Here is a 17,585-nt window from a genome sequence, read left to right on the forward strand (position 1 = left end):
CATTGATATACATAAATGTGCCACATCTGAATCCTATTAACACAGTGCTTTGATGGATTAGTAATCATAAAAGAGTCAGATTTTTTTTTTCTTGAGAGTTGTTGGCTTTAAAGGAGATCAGTGTGGGTGTAGCAAATATGTTGATTGTAACTGACTTGTAATTTTTCAGACTAGACCTACATTTAAATGCTGCAAGGGATGGATATAAAATAGGGTCATTTTAAGATGTGTATTATATGTTACTCAATGGACATGAAGAATAATAATGGATTGGTGGTGTTGGGTTTGGGCTTTTGTTTATTTATTTTGTTTGCTCTTTTTTGATGGGGGATTTTATTTATTTAATAACAGATGTGAAAACAAATTGCTAAATGTCAAGGGAATATTTTGCTTTCTGATAAAGACTATTTGATTATATGTCACTTCAACAACCTGCTCTCAAACAACAAGGTTTCTGGGTAGTGATCAATGGCTCCAAGTCTAGTTGGCATCCGGTATCAAGCAGAGTGCCCCAAGGGTTGCTCCTCAGGCCGATTTTGTTCAATATCTTCATTAATGATCTGGAGGATGGCATGGATTTCACCCTCAGCAAGTTTGCAGATGACACTAAACTGGGAAGAGTGCTAGATACGCTGGAGGGTAGGAATAGGATACAGAGGGCCCTAGACAAATTAGGAGTTTGGGCCAAAAGAAATCTGATGAGGTTCAACAAGGACAAATGCAGAGTCCTTCACTTAGGAAGGAAGAATCCCATGTACTGCTACAGACTAGGGATTGAGCAGTTAGGCAGCAGTTCTGCAGAAAAGGACCTAGGGATTACAGTGGACGACAAGCTGGATATGAGTCAACAGTGTGCCCTTGTAGCCAAGAAGGCTAACGGCATTTTGGGCTGTATAAAGTAGGAGCATTGCCAGCAGATTGAGGGATGTGATCATTCCCCTCTATTCGGCATTGGTGAGGCCTCATCTGAAGTACTGTGTCCAGTTTTGGGCCCCATGCTACAAGAAGGAAGTGGAAAAATTGGAAAGAGTCCAGCAGAGGGCAACAAAAATGATTAGGGGGCTGGAGCACATGAATTATGAGTGGAGGCTGAGGGAACTGGGATTATTTAGTCTGCAGAAGAGAAGAATGAGGGGGGATTTGATAGCTGCTTTCAACTACCTGAAAGGAGGTTCCAAAGAGGATGGCTCTAGACTGTTCTCAGTGGTAGCAGATGACAGAACAAGGAGTAATGGTCTCAAGTTGCAGTGGGGGAGGTTTAGGTTGGATATTAGGAAAAACTTTGTCACTAGGAGTGTGGTGAAGCACTGGAATGGGTTACCTAGGGAGGTGGTGGAATCTCCTTCTTTAGAGGTTTTTAAGGTTAGGCTTGACAAAGCCCTGGCTGGGATGATTTAGTTGGCGATTAAGTCCTGCTTTGAGCAGGGGGTTGGACTAGATGACCTCCTGAGGTCCCTTCCAACCCTGATATTCTGTGTTTCTTCCAGAGCCTGAGACTTTCTGGGGTTCTGATGTAACCCTCAGTAAACATGTGCATATATTCACCTTGCATCTAATAATAAGAAATGAACAATGAGTTAAAAATTTTTCCACTCAAGTTGCAATATAAAGCATAGTTTATCCTTATAACACTCTTGTAATTTAGAAAGGAAAAATCCTACCTAGCAAATCAAGTATATGCTAATTTTAGGAGCATTCCGAGTAACAATAACCATCAAATTGTGCTTAGAGTGCGCTCAGAAGTAGTTGTGTGATTTGTCATTGTGCACAGGCATCTAGATGAGGGGATAGTCAAGGTTAATCCTTAGTAACGAATAACTAAATGTTTAATGATATAAAAAGAAAAGAAGAGTTATTAAATGGTTAAGGAATCATATACTTTATAATCAATTTTTAGAGTTTCCAGGTCAGGATCATAGCTGTGATGATAAATCTGGTAGCTTGTTTTTACCCAAGCAGGTTGGGGGTCATTCAGTTCCTTGTTCAAAGCTTCCTTGGAAAATTACAGTCCAGAGGTGAGAAGCAGAAATGAAGACAAAGAAAATGATGTCACAGAGCAGTCTCCCTTTTAAATGTTCAGCCCAGGTGCATGGAAAATTTGTGGCAAAAGATGGAGTCTTAGGTCACGTCCTCATCACGTTTCCTTGCATGCTACAATGAGTCAGTGGCTCATTGAGTGTGTTTAGTCTCTTCAGTGGCCCGTTGTGAGAGTTGAGTGTCTTTAATGGACCATCAACACCTGACTGTCTAATCCTGATGTAAATCTGCCTGGGGGGTGTCACCCAGGAATCATAACGTGTTTGAGATACAGATACATAACAAATATTCATAACTTCAGATACAAAGAGGATACATGCATATTAAGAGGATTATCATATTTAGCAATCTGTAACTTTTCCATTGATACCTTACATGACATACTTTGTACAAGCTTTGTTGCAATTGCTTAACAGTGGTAGCAACAATGATATGAAAGGACATCTTCCTTTTCATACATATCATATATGGTTGTTATTATTAGATAGCAATATGACCCCCTTCCTCAGGTCTAGTCTACACTGGCAATGCTAAAGCGCTTCCGCATGCCCAGCAACCCTGAGTTTAGGAGGTGCCTCTCCTGTATGGAGGCCATACCTGTAACAGACGGACATTCCCGCTGTGTCCATTGCCTCAGAGGCCCACATTCCCCAGAAGTGTACTTTTTGTCAGCTGCTGAAAGCCAGCTCCCGAAAATAACGGGAACTAAAGCTAAAAGTACTTCTGATGGAGGGCGCTCTGCAACCTGCGGCTGACCTGGTACCAAGTCTCCTCAGCGACGGGAGCCATCACCATAGCCTTCTACCTCCAAATAAGTGAACCAAGGAAGAATCTTTTGGATTCCGTATGTAAGACCTTCAAAAAAAGAGCCATGAGCCCTCACAGTGAGTCCTGAACCAGCCAGAGGAAAGCCCCAGCACATTCAGTCACTTCAGTACTGACCACTCCTAAACACAGTTCCCACAAGGCACAGAGTCATCCAGTGCAGATACCAGGAGTAAGCCTAAGTTTCCTCAGGGCACAGGTGCTGAGGCAGCGGTACCGCTTGTCAGAGATAGAAGCACAGACCGTACCGCCTCTGTGAAGTCGGCGCCAATACAGAAACCCTCGGTACTGATGACAAATAGCAAAGCTCATCAGACCGCTCATCTTGGCCAAAATTGCCTCAGTACCGATGACTACAGCACCACAGGAGTTCAGATTTTCTAAGGACCTGCTGATATGTGAAACTCCAGAGTCCCCTTTACTCAGTACCAGGGTCCCTGTACCAGGCACATCTCGATCCATGGAGTCACCACCCAGTACCAAGCCATTCACCTCAGTCTCCTTATCTGTACCTCCAATGTCCAACGGAGATTCAAAACCTCCCCTAGTCATTACCACACTCACTCAGATTATGCTCCCTCCCGCCATCAATCCAGACTTTCCCAGACATATTTTCACTCTGGACCTCAACCCCCATGGTATGACCAACCATAGGCTCTGCCACCAATGCCTTTTCCACAGTCCCAGTGGCCTTATGGGATCCACGGACAGCTTATAGGCACCATGCCTCCTGGACATCCAGTGTCACCACCAGGAATCTGTGATGTGCTCTCCTTCTTCCTCTACATCTAGAGCCTCAGAGCCTCCTGAGGAAATTTATGAACCACAGGAGATTGGGCTAGAAGAGGAGATACTCCACCAACTATTTTCTCTTCCTTCCGTCCAGATGAGGCAGTGATGCCCCCTCCTTCATCTATGGCAAACGACTTCACGTTCAGGACCTTACAAAGCGGGTGGCAGATACACTACAAATCCCTCTTGAGGAGGTGAAGGACACCCACCATATGCTGCTGGACATTTTACATACATCCTCCTCCTCCTCGAGGATCGCCCTCCCCATTAATGAGGTGCTTTTGGATCCAGCCAAACTCATTTGGCAAACACCAGCATCAGCCACACCAACTTGCAGATGGGCTGATAAGAAGTATTATGTCTCCCACAAGGAATCAGAGTTCCTCTTCTCCCACACACCACCTAATCCCATTGTAGTGGATTTGGTGATCTCCCATGGCCACCGGTACTATTCAAAATCTGCCCCTTTCTATAGGGATTGGAAGAGATTTGACTTGTTTGAGAGGAAGGCCTGTTCTTCTGTGACTTTACAATTTCAAATTGCAAACTTACCAAGCTCTAGCAGCCAAATACGATGAAACGAATTACACCAAGCTTAACACCTTTATTTACCACCTGCCAGAGTCACACACAGACCAGTGTCAGGCCATCGTACAGGAGCGGCTGTTAGTGGTGAAAACAGCAATCCTGACTGCACTAGATGGTGCAGATACTGCAACCCTTTTGATTTTGAAAATGATCGTGATGCAATGAGCATCGTGGCTGCATCTTCTGGAACTGCTGAAGGAGGTTCAGATGAGAGCTGAGGACCTCCCCTTTGAAGGCCCGAAGACCATTGCTGTGCTCCAGACTCTGAAGACTCCAGAGCCACACTACAGTCGCTGGGGATCTAATACACCTGGATAAAAAAGGAAATTTAGGACTCAGTCCTCCCAAAAGTTGCATCCACCCCAGTACCCATCATAGCACTACTGTAAGCCACAATGAAAAAGGTTCAAATTTCAGAGGTGCAAACTATCAGGCCCTCAATCCTCCACGTCACAGCCTTCCATCTTGAAATACCAATTTTGATGCCTTGTTTGAGGCCCTGAGAGACCACTCCCTATGACTAAGGCTGCGAGTTTGTCACAGAGGTAATGGAAGTCAGGGATTCTGTGACTTTCCGTGACTTCTGCAGCAGCTGGTGCTGCTGACTGCAGGGCCGCTGCTGTGGCAGTCTTGGGCCACTGACCCCTCCCCCTCCCGCAGCAGCAGGAATTTGAGTGTGAGAGGGGTCTCAGGGCTTGGGGTTGGGGTGCGGAAGGGGGTGAGGGCTCTAGGTGGCGCTTACCTTGGTGGGGGGGCTCCCCAGACGCGGTGGCATCCCCAGCTCCTAGGCAGAGCAGGCACACCACCACCACCACCCCCATGGTTCCTGGCCAATGGGAGCTGCAAAGCCGGCACTTGGGGTGGAGGCAGCATGCAGAGCTGCTTTGCTATGCCTCTGCCTAGGAGCAGAGGGAGGGGGATGTTGCTGCTTCTGGGGAGGCGTGGAGCCAGGTAGGGAGCCTGCCAGCCCTGGCAAACCTCTCAACCCCAGCACCAGTGGGGGGTCCCAGGCTGCACGCCGGCCCCCTTAGGACTAGTGGTGCCCCCCCAGGCAACCCCCCCCAGCACCCTCAACGCCTCCCGGGCCACCACCCATGTCCCCTCCCCATGACATTATTTCTCACTACAGATGCATCCCTCATAGGTTGAGGTGCACATCTCAGCAACCTCACAACTCAGGGCAAATGGTCATCCATGGAGGCACCTCTCCACATCAACCTCCTCAAACTCAGAGCAGTCAGGATTGTTTGCATTCACTTTCTTCCACTGATCAGAGGTACACACACAAAGTTGATAGCAGACAACATTGCATGCATGTACTACATAAATTGTCAGGGCGGCACCCTGTGTGCGGAAATGGTAAAGCTATGGAACTGGTGCATTTGCCACAATGTTCTAATATCAGCATCCTACCTAACGGGAGAGCAGAACAGAGCAGCGGACACTCTGAGTGGCAAAGTGGGAAATGAACCCAACAGTGTGCCACAACATATTCTATCAATGAGAGACACTGATGATAGACTTGTTTGCTGCATATCTGAACAAGTGCCCATGCTATTGCTCCAGGGCCACCTTGGACAGCACTGATTAGGTGGCATTCTTCTTCTTCCATGAGACAAGGGCCTTCTATATGCCTTTTTTCCATTCCCTCTGCTGTTGAAAGTCCTGTTAAAAATAAAAAGAGAAAAAGTAAATGTCATACTAATTGATCCCACCTGGCCGAGATAAATGTCATATCCGTACCTGTCACAGCTTGCAAGATGTCCACTGATTCCTCTTCAACTCACTCCTTACCTCCTCTCACAGAACAAAGGGCACATTCTCCATCCCAACCTGCATATATTCTGTCTCAAGGCTTGTCTCCTTCGTGGTTCTAACACATAGAGAGTTCCTGCTCCTTGGAGGTACAGGAAGTGTTACTACACAGTAGAAATGGGCTACCCATTGTACTTACCTGCAAAAGTGGACTAAATTTCATGTTTGGTTAATTTCCTGACAAATTACCCCACCATTTTCTACCCTTCCCATGGTGTTGGGCTACATAGTTGTTCTCAAGAGGTCGGGCCTATCCCTCAGTTCACTCAACATACACCCGGTGACCATAGCAACTTTCCATCAACTAGTAAAGGGATACTCAGTTTTCTCCCACCCAGTTACAAAAAGATTCCTTAAGGGCATAGTGAACCTCTCTCCCCAACCCAGACATCCCATTCCAACATGGGACCTATATCTGGTTTTAAAGAGCCTCACTAGTTTTCTCTTTTACCTATGGCCATTTGCTCGCTCACATATCTGTCAATGAAGACAGCATTTCTGGTAGCCTTCACTTTGGCAAGGAGAATAGGAGAAATAGTGGCGCTAATAAAGCACCCCCCTTTTACAATATTCTTTAAATCAAGGTTACTCTTTGGCCCCACCCAAAGTTCATCCCCAAGGGGACCTCATCTTTTCACATAAACCAGTTGATTCACCTCTCAAACTCTTACCCTAAGCCTCACCGTGATAACAGGGAGGCCATACTGCACACACTAGACATTAGGAGAGCCCTGGCCTTTTACCTGGATAGGACGAAGGCCTTTAGGAAATCTCCTAAGCTTTTCCTTTCCATTACGGAAAGGTCTAAAGGCTCAGTGATATCAGCCCAGAGGCACTCCAAATGGGTCTTGAACTGTATTAAGCACTGCTATCATGTTTGCATTGTGGTACCTCCATCTGTAATCTGCACGTAGTCCACGAAGTTGGTTTTTTCCTCTGTCACCTTCCTCAAGAATGTCCCTATCTCGGAAATCTGCAGAGCTGAGATTTGGGCGTCTGTTCATACGTTCGCAGAACACTATGCAATTACTGGAGACTCTGCTTCATTTTCAGCTCCACAGTACTGTCATCCATAACAGACTTGATGCCGAAGCACCACCCTTCCATTGAGGATACTGCTCGGGAATCACCTACAGTGGAGCACCCATAGGGACACTACTCGAAGAAGAAGAGAAAGTTACTCACCTTTTGCAGTAACGATGATTCTTCGAGATGTGTGTCCCTATGGGTGCTCTGCAACCCGCTCTCCTCCCCTCTACTTCAGAGTTCTTGATAGGGACTCCGCGGTAGAGAAGGAACAGAGGGTGGTTTGCCCATGCAGCGCTAATTAGCCTTGAGACAGAGGACGGGGCAGGGTGTGGAGGGAAGAGTGCATGTGCTGGCTGAACGGACACTGCTACCAAAGATCTCCAAGCAGAAATGCAGGGAGGAATGGAGCATCCACAGGGACAGACGTCTCCAAGAACCATTGTTACTGCACAAGGTGAGTAACTTTCTCTTCTTGAAGTGATTTGCATTGTTTATTGGACTGTTAAAACATGTTTAAAGAGCATCAAACAACGAGAGACTTCGTATAAATTAAATGAACTTCAAACTGGACATTTCAACAGCTAACAGAATGTTGCTGGAGAAACTGCAATTTGAGCAAGCATAATTGCGAAGTTGGCCAAGGGATGCACCACAAAGAGGCCCTGAAAAGTGACTTGTGGCTCACCAGAGCAAACTATCCGATGTTCAAGTAATGTCCCAAGATGGTTGTACCAACAGCTATGCCCTAACCTGCCTTACACAAACTAGTGTGACAAGATGTGTGTCAAGATGTGTGGCAGAAAGAAACTAGAAGGTTCCAGCCCCACTTCCAAGAACTAAAAAGGTGATGCTTCATTTCCTGATTGCATGGTGAGAGGAGGCCAGCTCTCATTGCGGTAGGACCTTTCGAATTTTTGGCAGAGTATGGGTTGCCATCTGATTTGGTCCATGCCAGCACTTCCAAAAAGAGATAACAAGTTATCCCAACAGAGATGGGATAAAATGGTCTTTTTCTGTTAGCACATTGTTTCTGAAAAGCTGAACACAACTGGAAGGGAGAAGACTGAGGTGCTGGGCTGACCACCTGGGAGTCCTGCTGTTGATATCAAGTTCATATCTCAGGCACATTTAACTGTCTCTTTCTATTTTCAGTAATTCAGGTTGCCTGTTAGTACACCGAGAAAAAACTATAATTCATAGAATCAAAGAATATCAGGGTTGGACGGGACCTCTGGAGGTCATCTAGTCCAACCCCCTGCTCAAAGCAGGACCAATCCCCAGTTAAATCATCCCAGCCAGGGCTTGTCAAGCCTGACCTTAAAAACCTCTAAGGAAGGAGTTTCTACCACCTCCCTAGGTAACACATTCCAGTGTTTCACCACCCTCCTAGTGAAAAAGTTTTTCCTAATATCCAACCTAAACCTCCCCCACTGCAACTTGAGACCATTACTCCTTGTCCCGTCATCTTCTACCACTGAGAATACTCTAGAACCATCCTCTTTGGAACCACCTCTCAGGTAGTTGAAAGCAGCTATCAAATCCCCCCTCATTCTTCTCTTCTGCAGGCTAAACAATCCCAGTTCCCTCAGCCTCTCCTCATAAGTCATGTGTTCCAGATCCCTAATCATTTTTGTTGCCCTTCGCTGGACTCTCTCCAATTTTTCCATATCCTTCTTGTAGTGTGGGGCCCAAAACTGGACACAGTACTCCAGATGAGGCCTCACCAACGTCGACTAGAGGGGAATGATCACGTCCCTCGATCTGCTGGCTATGCCCCTACTTATACATCCCAAAATGCCATTGGCCTTCTTGGCAACAAGGGCACACTGTTGACTCACATCAATTGTCTCCATCCTTCACGCCACCTGTATTTGCAGTGTAAACTCTGCTATGAACAATAACTAAAATGAAAGCTGATGACTCAGCAAAGATCTGGTGATAAGTAACACAGTGTGATAACCCAAATCAGTCAAATGACCATTTTCTGAAACTGGTAACTAATTAGTAAGGAAGTGTACCTGCTTGTGTCTGTACTTTAAAGATGGTCAGAGTTAGTGTGTCTCCTTGTTTTGTAACAGGTTCAAATCAAAGTTGTAAAATGATCTGAAACTCAACAAGTTACTGTTGTTAACTAAGATTGTTGAACACTGTGTATATTTACCATAGTTAATCGCTTCATAGTGCCTTTCAAATTTTAGGTGCACACAGTCATAAAACAGACTAAGCGTACAAGCTTCTTGAACTGCACTCATAAGAACATAAGAATGGCCATACTGGGTCAGACCAAAGGTCCACCTAGCCCAGTATCCTGTCTTCTGACAATGGCCAATGCCAGGTGCCCCAGAGGGAATGAACAGAACAGATAATCATCAAGTGATCCATTCCCTATTGCTCATTCCCAGCTTCTGGCAAACGGAGGCGAAGGACACCATTCCTGCCCATCCAGGCTAATAGCCATTGATGGACCTATCCTCCATGAATTAATGTAATTCTTTTTTGAACCCTGTTATGGTCTTGGCCTTCACAACATCCTCTGACAAGGAGTTCCACAGGTTGACTATACATTGTGTGAAGAAATACTTCCTTTTATTTGTTTTAAACCTGCTTCCTATTAATTCCATTTGGTGACCCCTAGTTCTTGTGTTATGAGAAGTAGTAAACAACACTTCCTTATCTACTTTCTCTACACCAGTCATGATTTTATAGACCTCTATCATATCTCCTCTTAGCCTTTTTTTTTTCCAAGCTGAAAAGTCCCAGTCTTATTAATCTCTCCTCATACGGAAGCTGTTCCATATCCCTAATATTTTTTTTTGCCCTTTTCTCAATCTTTTTCAATTCCAATATATCTTTTTTTGAGATGAGGGAACCACATCTGCACACAGTATTCAAGATGTGGGCATACCATGGATTTATTTAGAGGCAACATTATATTTTCTGTCCTATTATCTATCCCTTTCTTAATGATTCCCAGCATTCTGTTCTTTTTTTTGACGGCTGTTGTACATTGAATGGGTGTTTTCAGAAAACTATCCACAATGTCTCCAAGATCTCTTTCTTGAGTGGTAACAGTTCATTTAGACCCCATCATATATGTATAGTTGGGATTATGCTTTCCAATATACATTACTTTGCATTTATCAACATTAAATTTCATCTGCCACTTTGTTGCCCAGTCACCCAGTTTTGAGAGATCCTTTTGTAGCTCTTCGCAGTCTGCCTGGGTTTTAACTATCTTTAGTAATTTTTTGTCATCTGCAAATTTTGCCACCTCACTGTTTACCCCTTTTTCCAGATCATTTATGAATATGTTGAATAGGACTTGTCCCAGAACAGACTCCTGGGGGACACCACTGTTTACCTCTCCATTCTGAAAACTGACCATTTATACCTACCCTTTGTTTCCTATCTTTTAATCAGTTACCAATCCATCAGAGCCCCTTCTCTCTTATCCCATGGCAGCTTACTTTGCATAAAAGCCTTTGGTGAGAGACCTTGTAAAATGACTTTCTAAAAATCTAAGTACACTATATCTACTGGATCCCCACTCAGTCTGTATAGTCTGTCATAAATGTAGAAGTTCATGTTAAAGGAGTGTGGGGAAGTAGGTTAAAAGGGTTGACTACTATAGATCCACTGGGAAGGAGACCTGGGTGAACTGGCATGTATTTAATTAACCAAATTGTCTTGCACTTTAACTTTGTATGGGGGGGGGGGGGGGGGCGGAGTTTTCGTTTTACATTTTGCTTTTGTTTTTTCTTTCTCCTCTGTTTGGAGGGACTCATAATCAAAAATCTAAATAAAGTCACCTTTCCTATATAGTGATTGAATATAGGTGTTGTTTTCTGTAGTGGTTGTGTGATTTGATTCTGAAAATCTGAATGATTATATTGACCAGTTTTCTAGTTTGTTAGCCAAATCCTAGTCCACTACTGTTTTTGTTGTCTTATATCCTGTTCTATCAGTTATTCAGGATATTTAATTGCACTTTATAAAACTAAATTAATCTCTCAAGTCCTTTTGTTTAGTTAAGCCATTGAAATTAAAGAAAGGTGGTGTGGGTAATGAGTTCAGCAGTTGTTTGTCTAATACCACGTCTTTCTTACAAGACTTGTATCTTTCCTGCTCCTAACCTGCATTTTCTTTAGAGAATTGAGACAGTTTATAGATGTTTAATATAATAAAGGTGGGGCTTTTTGCGTTAAATTCAGATGTATACGTTTCTTTATAGGTCAGTTTCTGGGTTGTACGAGAAATTTTAACAGCACAGACGTTAAAAATAAGGGCAGAAATATTGAGCCATTTTGTGAAAATAGCTAAGGTAAGTGTGCATTATTATTATTATTATTATTATTATTCAAAATATTCTTTTTTTGTCTGTTTCTCCACTCATATCAACTGTCTCTTTAGACCACTGAAGAATAAAATTCTTGATAGCACAGCTCCTGCTATCCCATTAAGTACTTGGTCATTGTGATACACAATGTGACCACCACAGACTGATCTGCTTGTACATAGCTAGGTACAATGGGCAGTGAGCTTTTTTAACTGGCTTCTGCTACAAATATTCTAGTTTAGCGTGTTTACAAGTTTAAAGGTGATTCATCTTCCTGCTATTATGCTGTTGAGCTGCGTTGGAGCCATGGCCAACATAATTACCAAAACAAATTTTTGTTGCTAGCATTAGAGCTGGTTGGAAAAAAATCATTTCCTCACTGAAAATTTTGACCAAAAAATTGTTTTCATCAACATTTTCCACAGAAAATTTAGAATTGATGGCAAAACATTGAAAGCCAAAATATTGTGGCTAAAAACTGGAATATTTCTATTTTGACACGCTGTCATAGAGCCTAATGAAGGTGGAATTCTGAGGCCTGATCCTCCCATTCTCTGCTATAGGTAGGTCTCACAGTTAGACGACAGTTTTTGTGATGCACCACAGTGTCACCTTTCGGGACTTGTTTACATGCAGATTACTGCACAATAATCCAGATGTGAATTTGCACCAGTTTGCTGCTCAGTAATGTGCTGCATGGATACTGCTACTGTGCATTGAAAGTTCTGGAGTGCAGTTTGTCTTAATACACTTTCAAGTAGTCTAGTAGTAAGCTAAGCCATGCTCCACGAGTTTCAGGACACTTTAGCTGTGTCCATCTGGACTCAACTGCGTGGCAAGCAGATGTGCTCTAGATTCATACTCTGGCTTTCTGTGCCGTAACTTCCCATGTAGACAAAGCCCTTGGTGAGGGGAGCTGTGCATCATGGGAAGATGTAGTCCTAATAGGGATTCAGGTCACAGAGGACAACTGGAGCATTAGGCATGTGATGGGGTGAGCTCCCCACACTAGGCCTGCAAGAACTGGGCTGGGTCAGGTGGGTCCAGTCAGCTAATTAGGCTGCTTTAGGCTGAAGGCAGCTGGTTGGAAAGAGGCTCACTTGTGCAGGAACATGCAGGGCCTATAAAGCCAGGTAGCAGGCTACAGACTGGGCTGCTGAGAAAGGGCAGTCCATCCCTGGGAAAAGGGAGGAGTGTTTGGGGGCAGCTGGGAAAAGCTGCAGGAAGGCAGGCAGCAGTCTTTCCTTGGGAAGTGGGAGGAGGGTTCTTGGAGTTGGTACACCCAAGAAAGAAGGGGTACCAGGTGTTGTAGGAAGTAGTCCAAGGGAGGAGCAGTGAGGGCAGAAAGAGGAAACCCAGAATTGCTGAGCTGAGGGTCTCTGGACTGGAACCTGGACAAGAGGGCAGGCCTGTGTTCCCCTACCAGCCACGGAGGGCGTAGTACTGGTGCAGACTGCCTAGGACTGAACCTCATAAGTAGGAACACGGAGTGACCTAGCTGGAGGGCTAAGTCAGGAAGAGGATGCTGTGAGTCCTGGAGCAAGTGGAGCTGCAGACTAGAGTCAGAGTGACAGCATGCAAGCCGCGGACAAGGGTGTCGGCCATGAGAGCTAATCCCCAGAGTGACTAGGAGGAGGCACCAGCACAGCGGTGAGTGGAGCACCCTATGACGAGGCATATGAGTTACAACTTCCCTGAGGCACCCTGGCAGCATTTCAGAAATGAAGCATTTTGGTTTTTGTTTCTTTCCTCGCCAGTGCAGCTGGAGGAGCCAGTTCTACTATCTTGTGCTAGAGTTTGTGCCCCTTGGTTTTCTGTGTCCTTCTCTGTTGCCCCCCCCCCCCGCCCCTGCTTCCAGCCTACCAGGGAGGAGCAGCGGCCTCCTTTCCCATCCCTCTCTCCCCTTTTGTTTCCCTCCCTGCATTTTTGTAATTCTGTGATGATGGTCTGGCTGCTGTAATATCATTTTAGTGCACTACCCATATATATTAGGAGTTGTATATAAAATAATTATTTCTCTTACCTGACCTGAGAAACAAATGGATATTACTTAGTTTTTTAACACCTTAAGTACTGTTATCCACAGCTAATACTGGAAGTAAGAATGAGTGTACAGCCTCTTAAAATCTTTTTACAAATGAGTTATGTGAAAGTATTTCCCATTTTTCTTTGCTGCAGGCATTGTGTTGTAGGAAACCTTTTTTTATATAACACAGTGTTGCTTCTGCTCCTTCATGCAGCACATAGTCAAACCATGGAACACGTTGCCAGGGGATGTTGTGAAGGCCAAAAGTATAACTGGGTTCAAACAGAATTAGATAAGTTCGTGGAGGACAGGTCCATCAATGGCTATTAGACAAGATGGTCAAGGATGCAATCCCATGTTCTGGGTGTCCCTAAACCTCTGACTGCCAGAAGCCGGGACTGGATGATAGGGGATGGATAACTTGATAATTGCCCTGTTCTGTTTATACCCTCTGAAGCTTCCAGCACTGGCCACTGTCAGAAGATAGGATACTGGGTTAGATGGACCATTGATCTGACCCATATGGCCAGTTTTATGTTCAGATGTTCTCAGTTGTTTTGTTGATTTTTACAGCAAGAAGTCTGCTGAAGAGAACTGTGACCACAGGCTGGGTTTTTAAACATGTTGGGAGGGGGGGAAGCATTGTCTTTTTAAAAAAAAGATTACAACATTATTTTAACAAAAAGTCACTTTATTAATTCTAGACTACTTCATTCAACATCTTCGGTAACCATAGGAGGCCAAAGTTGAATCTTTTGGCCCAATTAAACATATATGTTTCCAGAACTATAGTATCATATGGTTAGAACTTGTTTTCAACAATAACACCAGAGTTACACTTAAAAAATATTTAATTTTTTCCACTTCCAAAGAGAGAACCTTGCAAAACCCAAATTAGTTTCGTGAACATAGGAGGTACATCTAAGTGAGCTTTCACTTTGCAATGAGTTCAGGGCAAGCCTGGAATATCTGTAACATTTTTAAAGTGTAAAATGTCACCCAGATTAATAGAATTTCCCAAATTAGACACCATTTAGTACCCCTTGCTTTTGTTTTGAAGAATTGCACCTCTAGTTTGATTGTATTCAGTGTGATGGCTCTAAACAGCCATGAGAAAAGGTTAAATAATTTTTCCTTTGGTGTTGTTGCAGAAACTTCTAGACCTGAACAACCTTCATTCCATCATGGCTGTGGTATCAGCATTGCAAAGCGCACCTATTTTCAGGCTGACGAAAACCTGGGCTGTAAGTTAACTTGTCTTTATTTCAAATCTTCTCCCTTTTGTTATGGTGTATATTAATCCTGTGCTTTGTTGTCTAAACATCACTCGATTGCTGAGTTAGAGCTGAAGGAAGGAAGGAAATTTACCTTTAGAAGTGATTTTGTGTGTGCACAGAGGTGACGGTAAGCCAGCATGCCCCGGTGTGGGGTACTGGCAAGAGCTGGTGCGCCGTCCCGGGATGGACTGGCTTCCCCAGGCGCAATTTAAAGGGCCTGCAGCTCCCAGCAGCAGCTGGAGCCCCCGGCCCTTTAAATTGCTGCCGGAGCCCTGGGGTAGCGGCGGCGGGGCTGGGGCGGCGATTTAAAGGGCCTGAGGCGGTAGCGACGGCCGAGCCCTGGGCCCTTTAAATCGTCCCTGGAGCCCCGCCGCTGCTTCCCCAGGGCTCCGGCAGGTTCCGGGGACAATTTAAAGGGCCCGGCGCAGTAGTGGCAGCCAGAGCCCCATCCCCGGAGCCCTGCTGCTGGAGCCCTGGGGAAGTGGCGGTGGGGCTCCAGGGACAATTTAAAGGGCCCAGGGCTCTGGCAGCTGCTACCATCCAGGGCCCTTTAAACCGCTGCCAGAGCGCCCGGCTGCCACTGTTACCCCGGGGGCAGGGAGGGAGGCACTTGCTGGTACAGGGTGGCCCGGGGCTGGCTCTGACCTCCCCCAGCCCCGCCCTTTCTGCCTGCGGTCCTGCCCCTTCTGGGGGCCAGAGCCGGCCCCAGCCCAGCCCCATACCGGTAAGTCCCTATACTTACTTTCACCCCTGTGTATGTGTGAACGAGAAATCTATAGTTTTATGGCAGTTAGTACAAACCATTGCGTTACACGTTTAACTAAAGCATAAGCTTAACTTGTTTGCGTTACTGTTATTTCCTTTCCCTGATTCGTTTGTCTCATTCATATGTTGTGCCATGTAATAACCTAGACTGTGAGCTCTTTGAGGCAATGACTTGTTTTTTGACTATATGCCTGTACAACATCTAGCATATTAGGGTCCTTACTTCTGGTTGGGGTCTCTACATATTATTGCAGTACAAATAATAATTAATAATAAAAAGCTTTCTTAGGTAAGTAGTTCTATCAAGATATCAAGCAGGACTTTGTTCTTTTAAAAAGTCTTTCGAGCAATTTTTGTCAAAGTCCAGGTTAACAGACCAAAACATTTCCGTACTTTAGGCAAGTCAAGCTTTCCCTTCAGTTCATTGTTTGTGTGTGTGTATATAGACAACATATACTATAATCCAAACTGTTTCTGGTGCTGAAAATCTTTATGAAAAGACACCTCCCCTCTTGTTCCATCTTACACACCCATGACTTACTGTGATGTTTTGGGGATCACCCAGACCAGTAAGGGGTTCTGTCACCACCTGCCCTATAACTTTGGGTGCCGAAATGGTATGCAGCTATGGCTTAGAGCTCTAACAATGGTAGCCAGTCCACAAACATAAAGGTCTGACCCTGGCTTCCACCAGCCTACTTATGCCTTGCAGGCTTGACGCCAGAGCCCTTCCAATCTTGAGTCTTCCCAAATCTGTCCAAACCAAGTTCTCAACTACCAGACACTCAGACTTTTCCCCTCTTGGTTAATCACCCTCGAAGACATGAAACCTGCCTCCACTTACCAGTTCACTTTGGGACATACACTCCACACAGTTTTCACAACAGAGACTGCTTAGGGTAAAAGTAAACAAACTGTTTATTTACAAAAACACAAAAAAATCACAGATTCAAAGATGGAGTAGCAAGGGAAAGTGAACACATACAAGTTACAAAGGAAAAAAACATGAAGATGCAATATCAGGCTTTACAGTTCTAAGTTAGATACATTCCCTTTTCTAATACAAGTTACCTATTGCCTTTGAACAGTTTTCCAGTATACCCTCCGGCATAAAGTAGATCAAGCAATCACAGCCAGTCCCCCACTTTTGAGACTTTCCCTCAGTTCTGGATAAAAACTTGCTCCTCAGCCAGTTCTTTTAAAACTGTTGGATGCAAGTTATTGGGACTTGCTGATCTGAAAATGTTTAAATGTAGTAGCTTTTATCCAGAAACGTTAGTGGAATGGAAAGAGTAGTGTCATCACCATCTGATGAGGCTGCATCATCTGTTTTTCCCAAATACAGAACAGAAATATTTATTGAACATTTCTGCCTCTTCCGCATTTTTATTGATAATGCTACCATTTCTATCTATTAATGGACCAATACCATGGAATTGTAGAATCATAGGACTGGAAGGGACCTCAAGAGGTCAGCTAGTCCAGTCTCCTGCACTCATTGCAGGACTAAGTATTATCTAGACCATCCCTGACAGGTGTTTGTCTAACCTGTTTTTAAAAATCTCCAATGATGGAGATTCCACAACCTCCCTAGGCAGTTTATTCCAGTACTTAACCACACTGACAGTTAGGAAGTTTTTTCTAATGTCCATCCTAAATCTCCCTTGCTGCAATTTAAGCCCATTGCTTCTTGTCCTGTCCACAGAGGTTAAGAAGAACAATTTTTCTCCCTCCTCTTTGTAACAACCTTTTATGTACTTGAAAACTGTTATGTCCCCTCTCAGTCTTCTCTTCCCCAGACTAAACAAACCCAGTTTTTTCAATCTTCCCACATGGGTCATGTTTTCTAGACCTTGAATGATTTTTGTTGCTCTTCTCTGGACTTTCTCCACATCTTTCCTGAAATGTGGCACCCAGAACTGGACAGAATACCCCAGCTGAGGCCTAATCAGCCCAGAGTAGAGTGGAAGAGTTTCTTCTCATGTCTTGCTTACAGCACTCTTGCTAATACATCCCAGAATGATGTTCGCTTTTTTTTTTTTTTTGCAACAGTGTTACATTGTTGACTCATATTAGGTTGTGGTCCACTGTGACA

The 17,585-nt window shown here is 44.5% G+C and overlaps 1 protein-coding gene across 14 annotated transcripts in view; it reads left to right on the top strand.

The window, feature by feature from the left end:
- RALGPS1 (Ral GEF with PH domain and SH3 binding motif 1) overlaps nucleotides 1–17,585 on the top strand; it is a 400,445-nt gene that overhangs the window by 99,726 nt on the left and 283,134 nt on the right. For 12 of the 14 annotated variants that reach the window (XR_012155323.2, XM_073315016.2, XM_073315015.2 and 9 more), the window contains 2 exons: nucleotides 11,318–11,407; nucleotides 14,600–14,692. Coding sequence is in view for 12 of the 14 variants with exons in the window: in XM_073315016.2 (XP_073171117.2) it covers nucleotides 11,318–11,407; nucleotides 14,600–14,692 (183 nt within the window). In the remaining 2 variants the exon portion in view is untranslated. Of the gene's footprint in view, nucleotides 1–11,317; nucleotides 11,408–11,461; nucleotides 13,073–14,599; nucleotides 14,693–17,585 lie in introns of those variants that run through there. The other 2 variants (XM_073315031.2, XM_073315029.1) reach the window with 2 other exon arrangements.

The sequence above is a fragment of the Lepidochelys kempii genome, chromosome 16 (genome assembly GCF_965140285.1).
Source record: "Lepidochelys kempii isolate rLepKem1 chromosome 16, rLepKem1.hap1, whole genome shotgun sequence".
Lineage (NCBI taxonomy): Eukaryota > Metazoa > Chordata > Testudines > Cheloniidae > Lepidochelys > Lepidochelys kempii.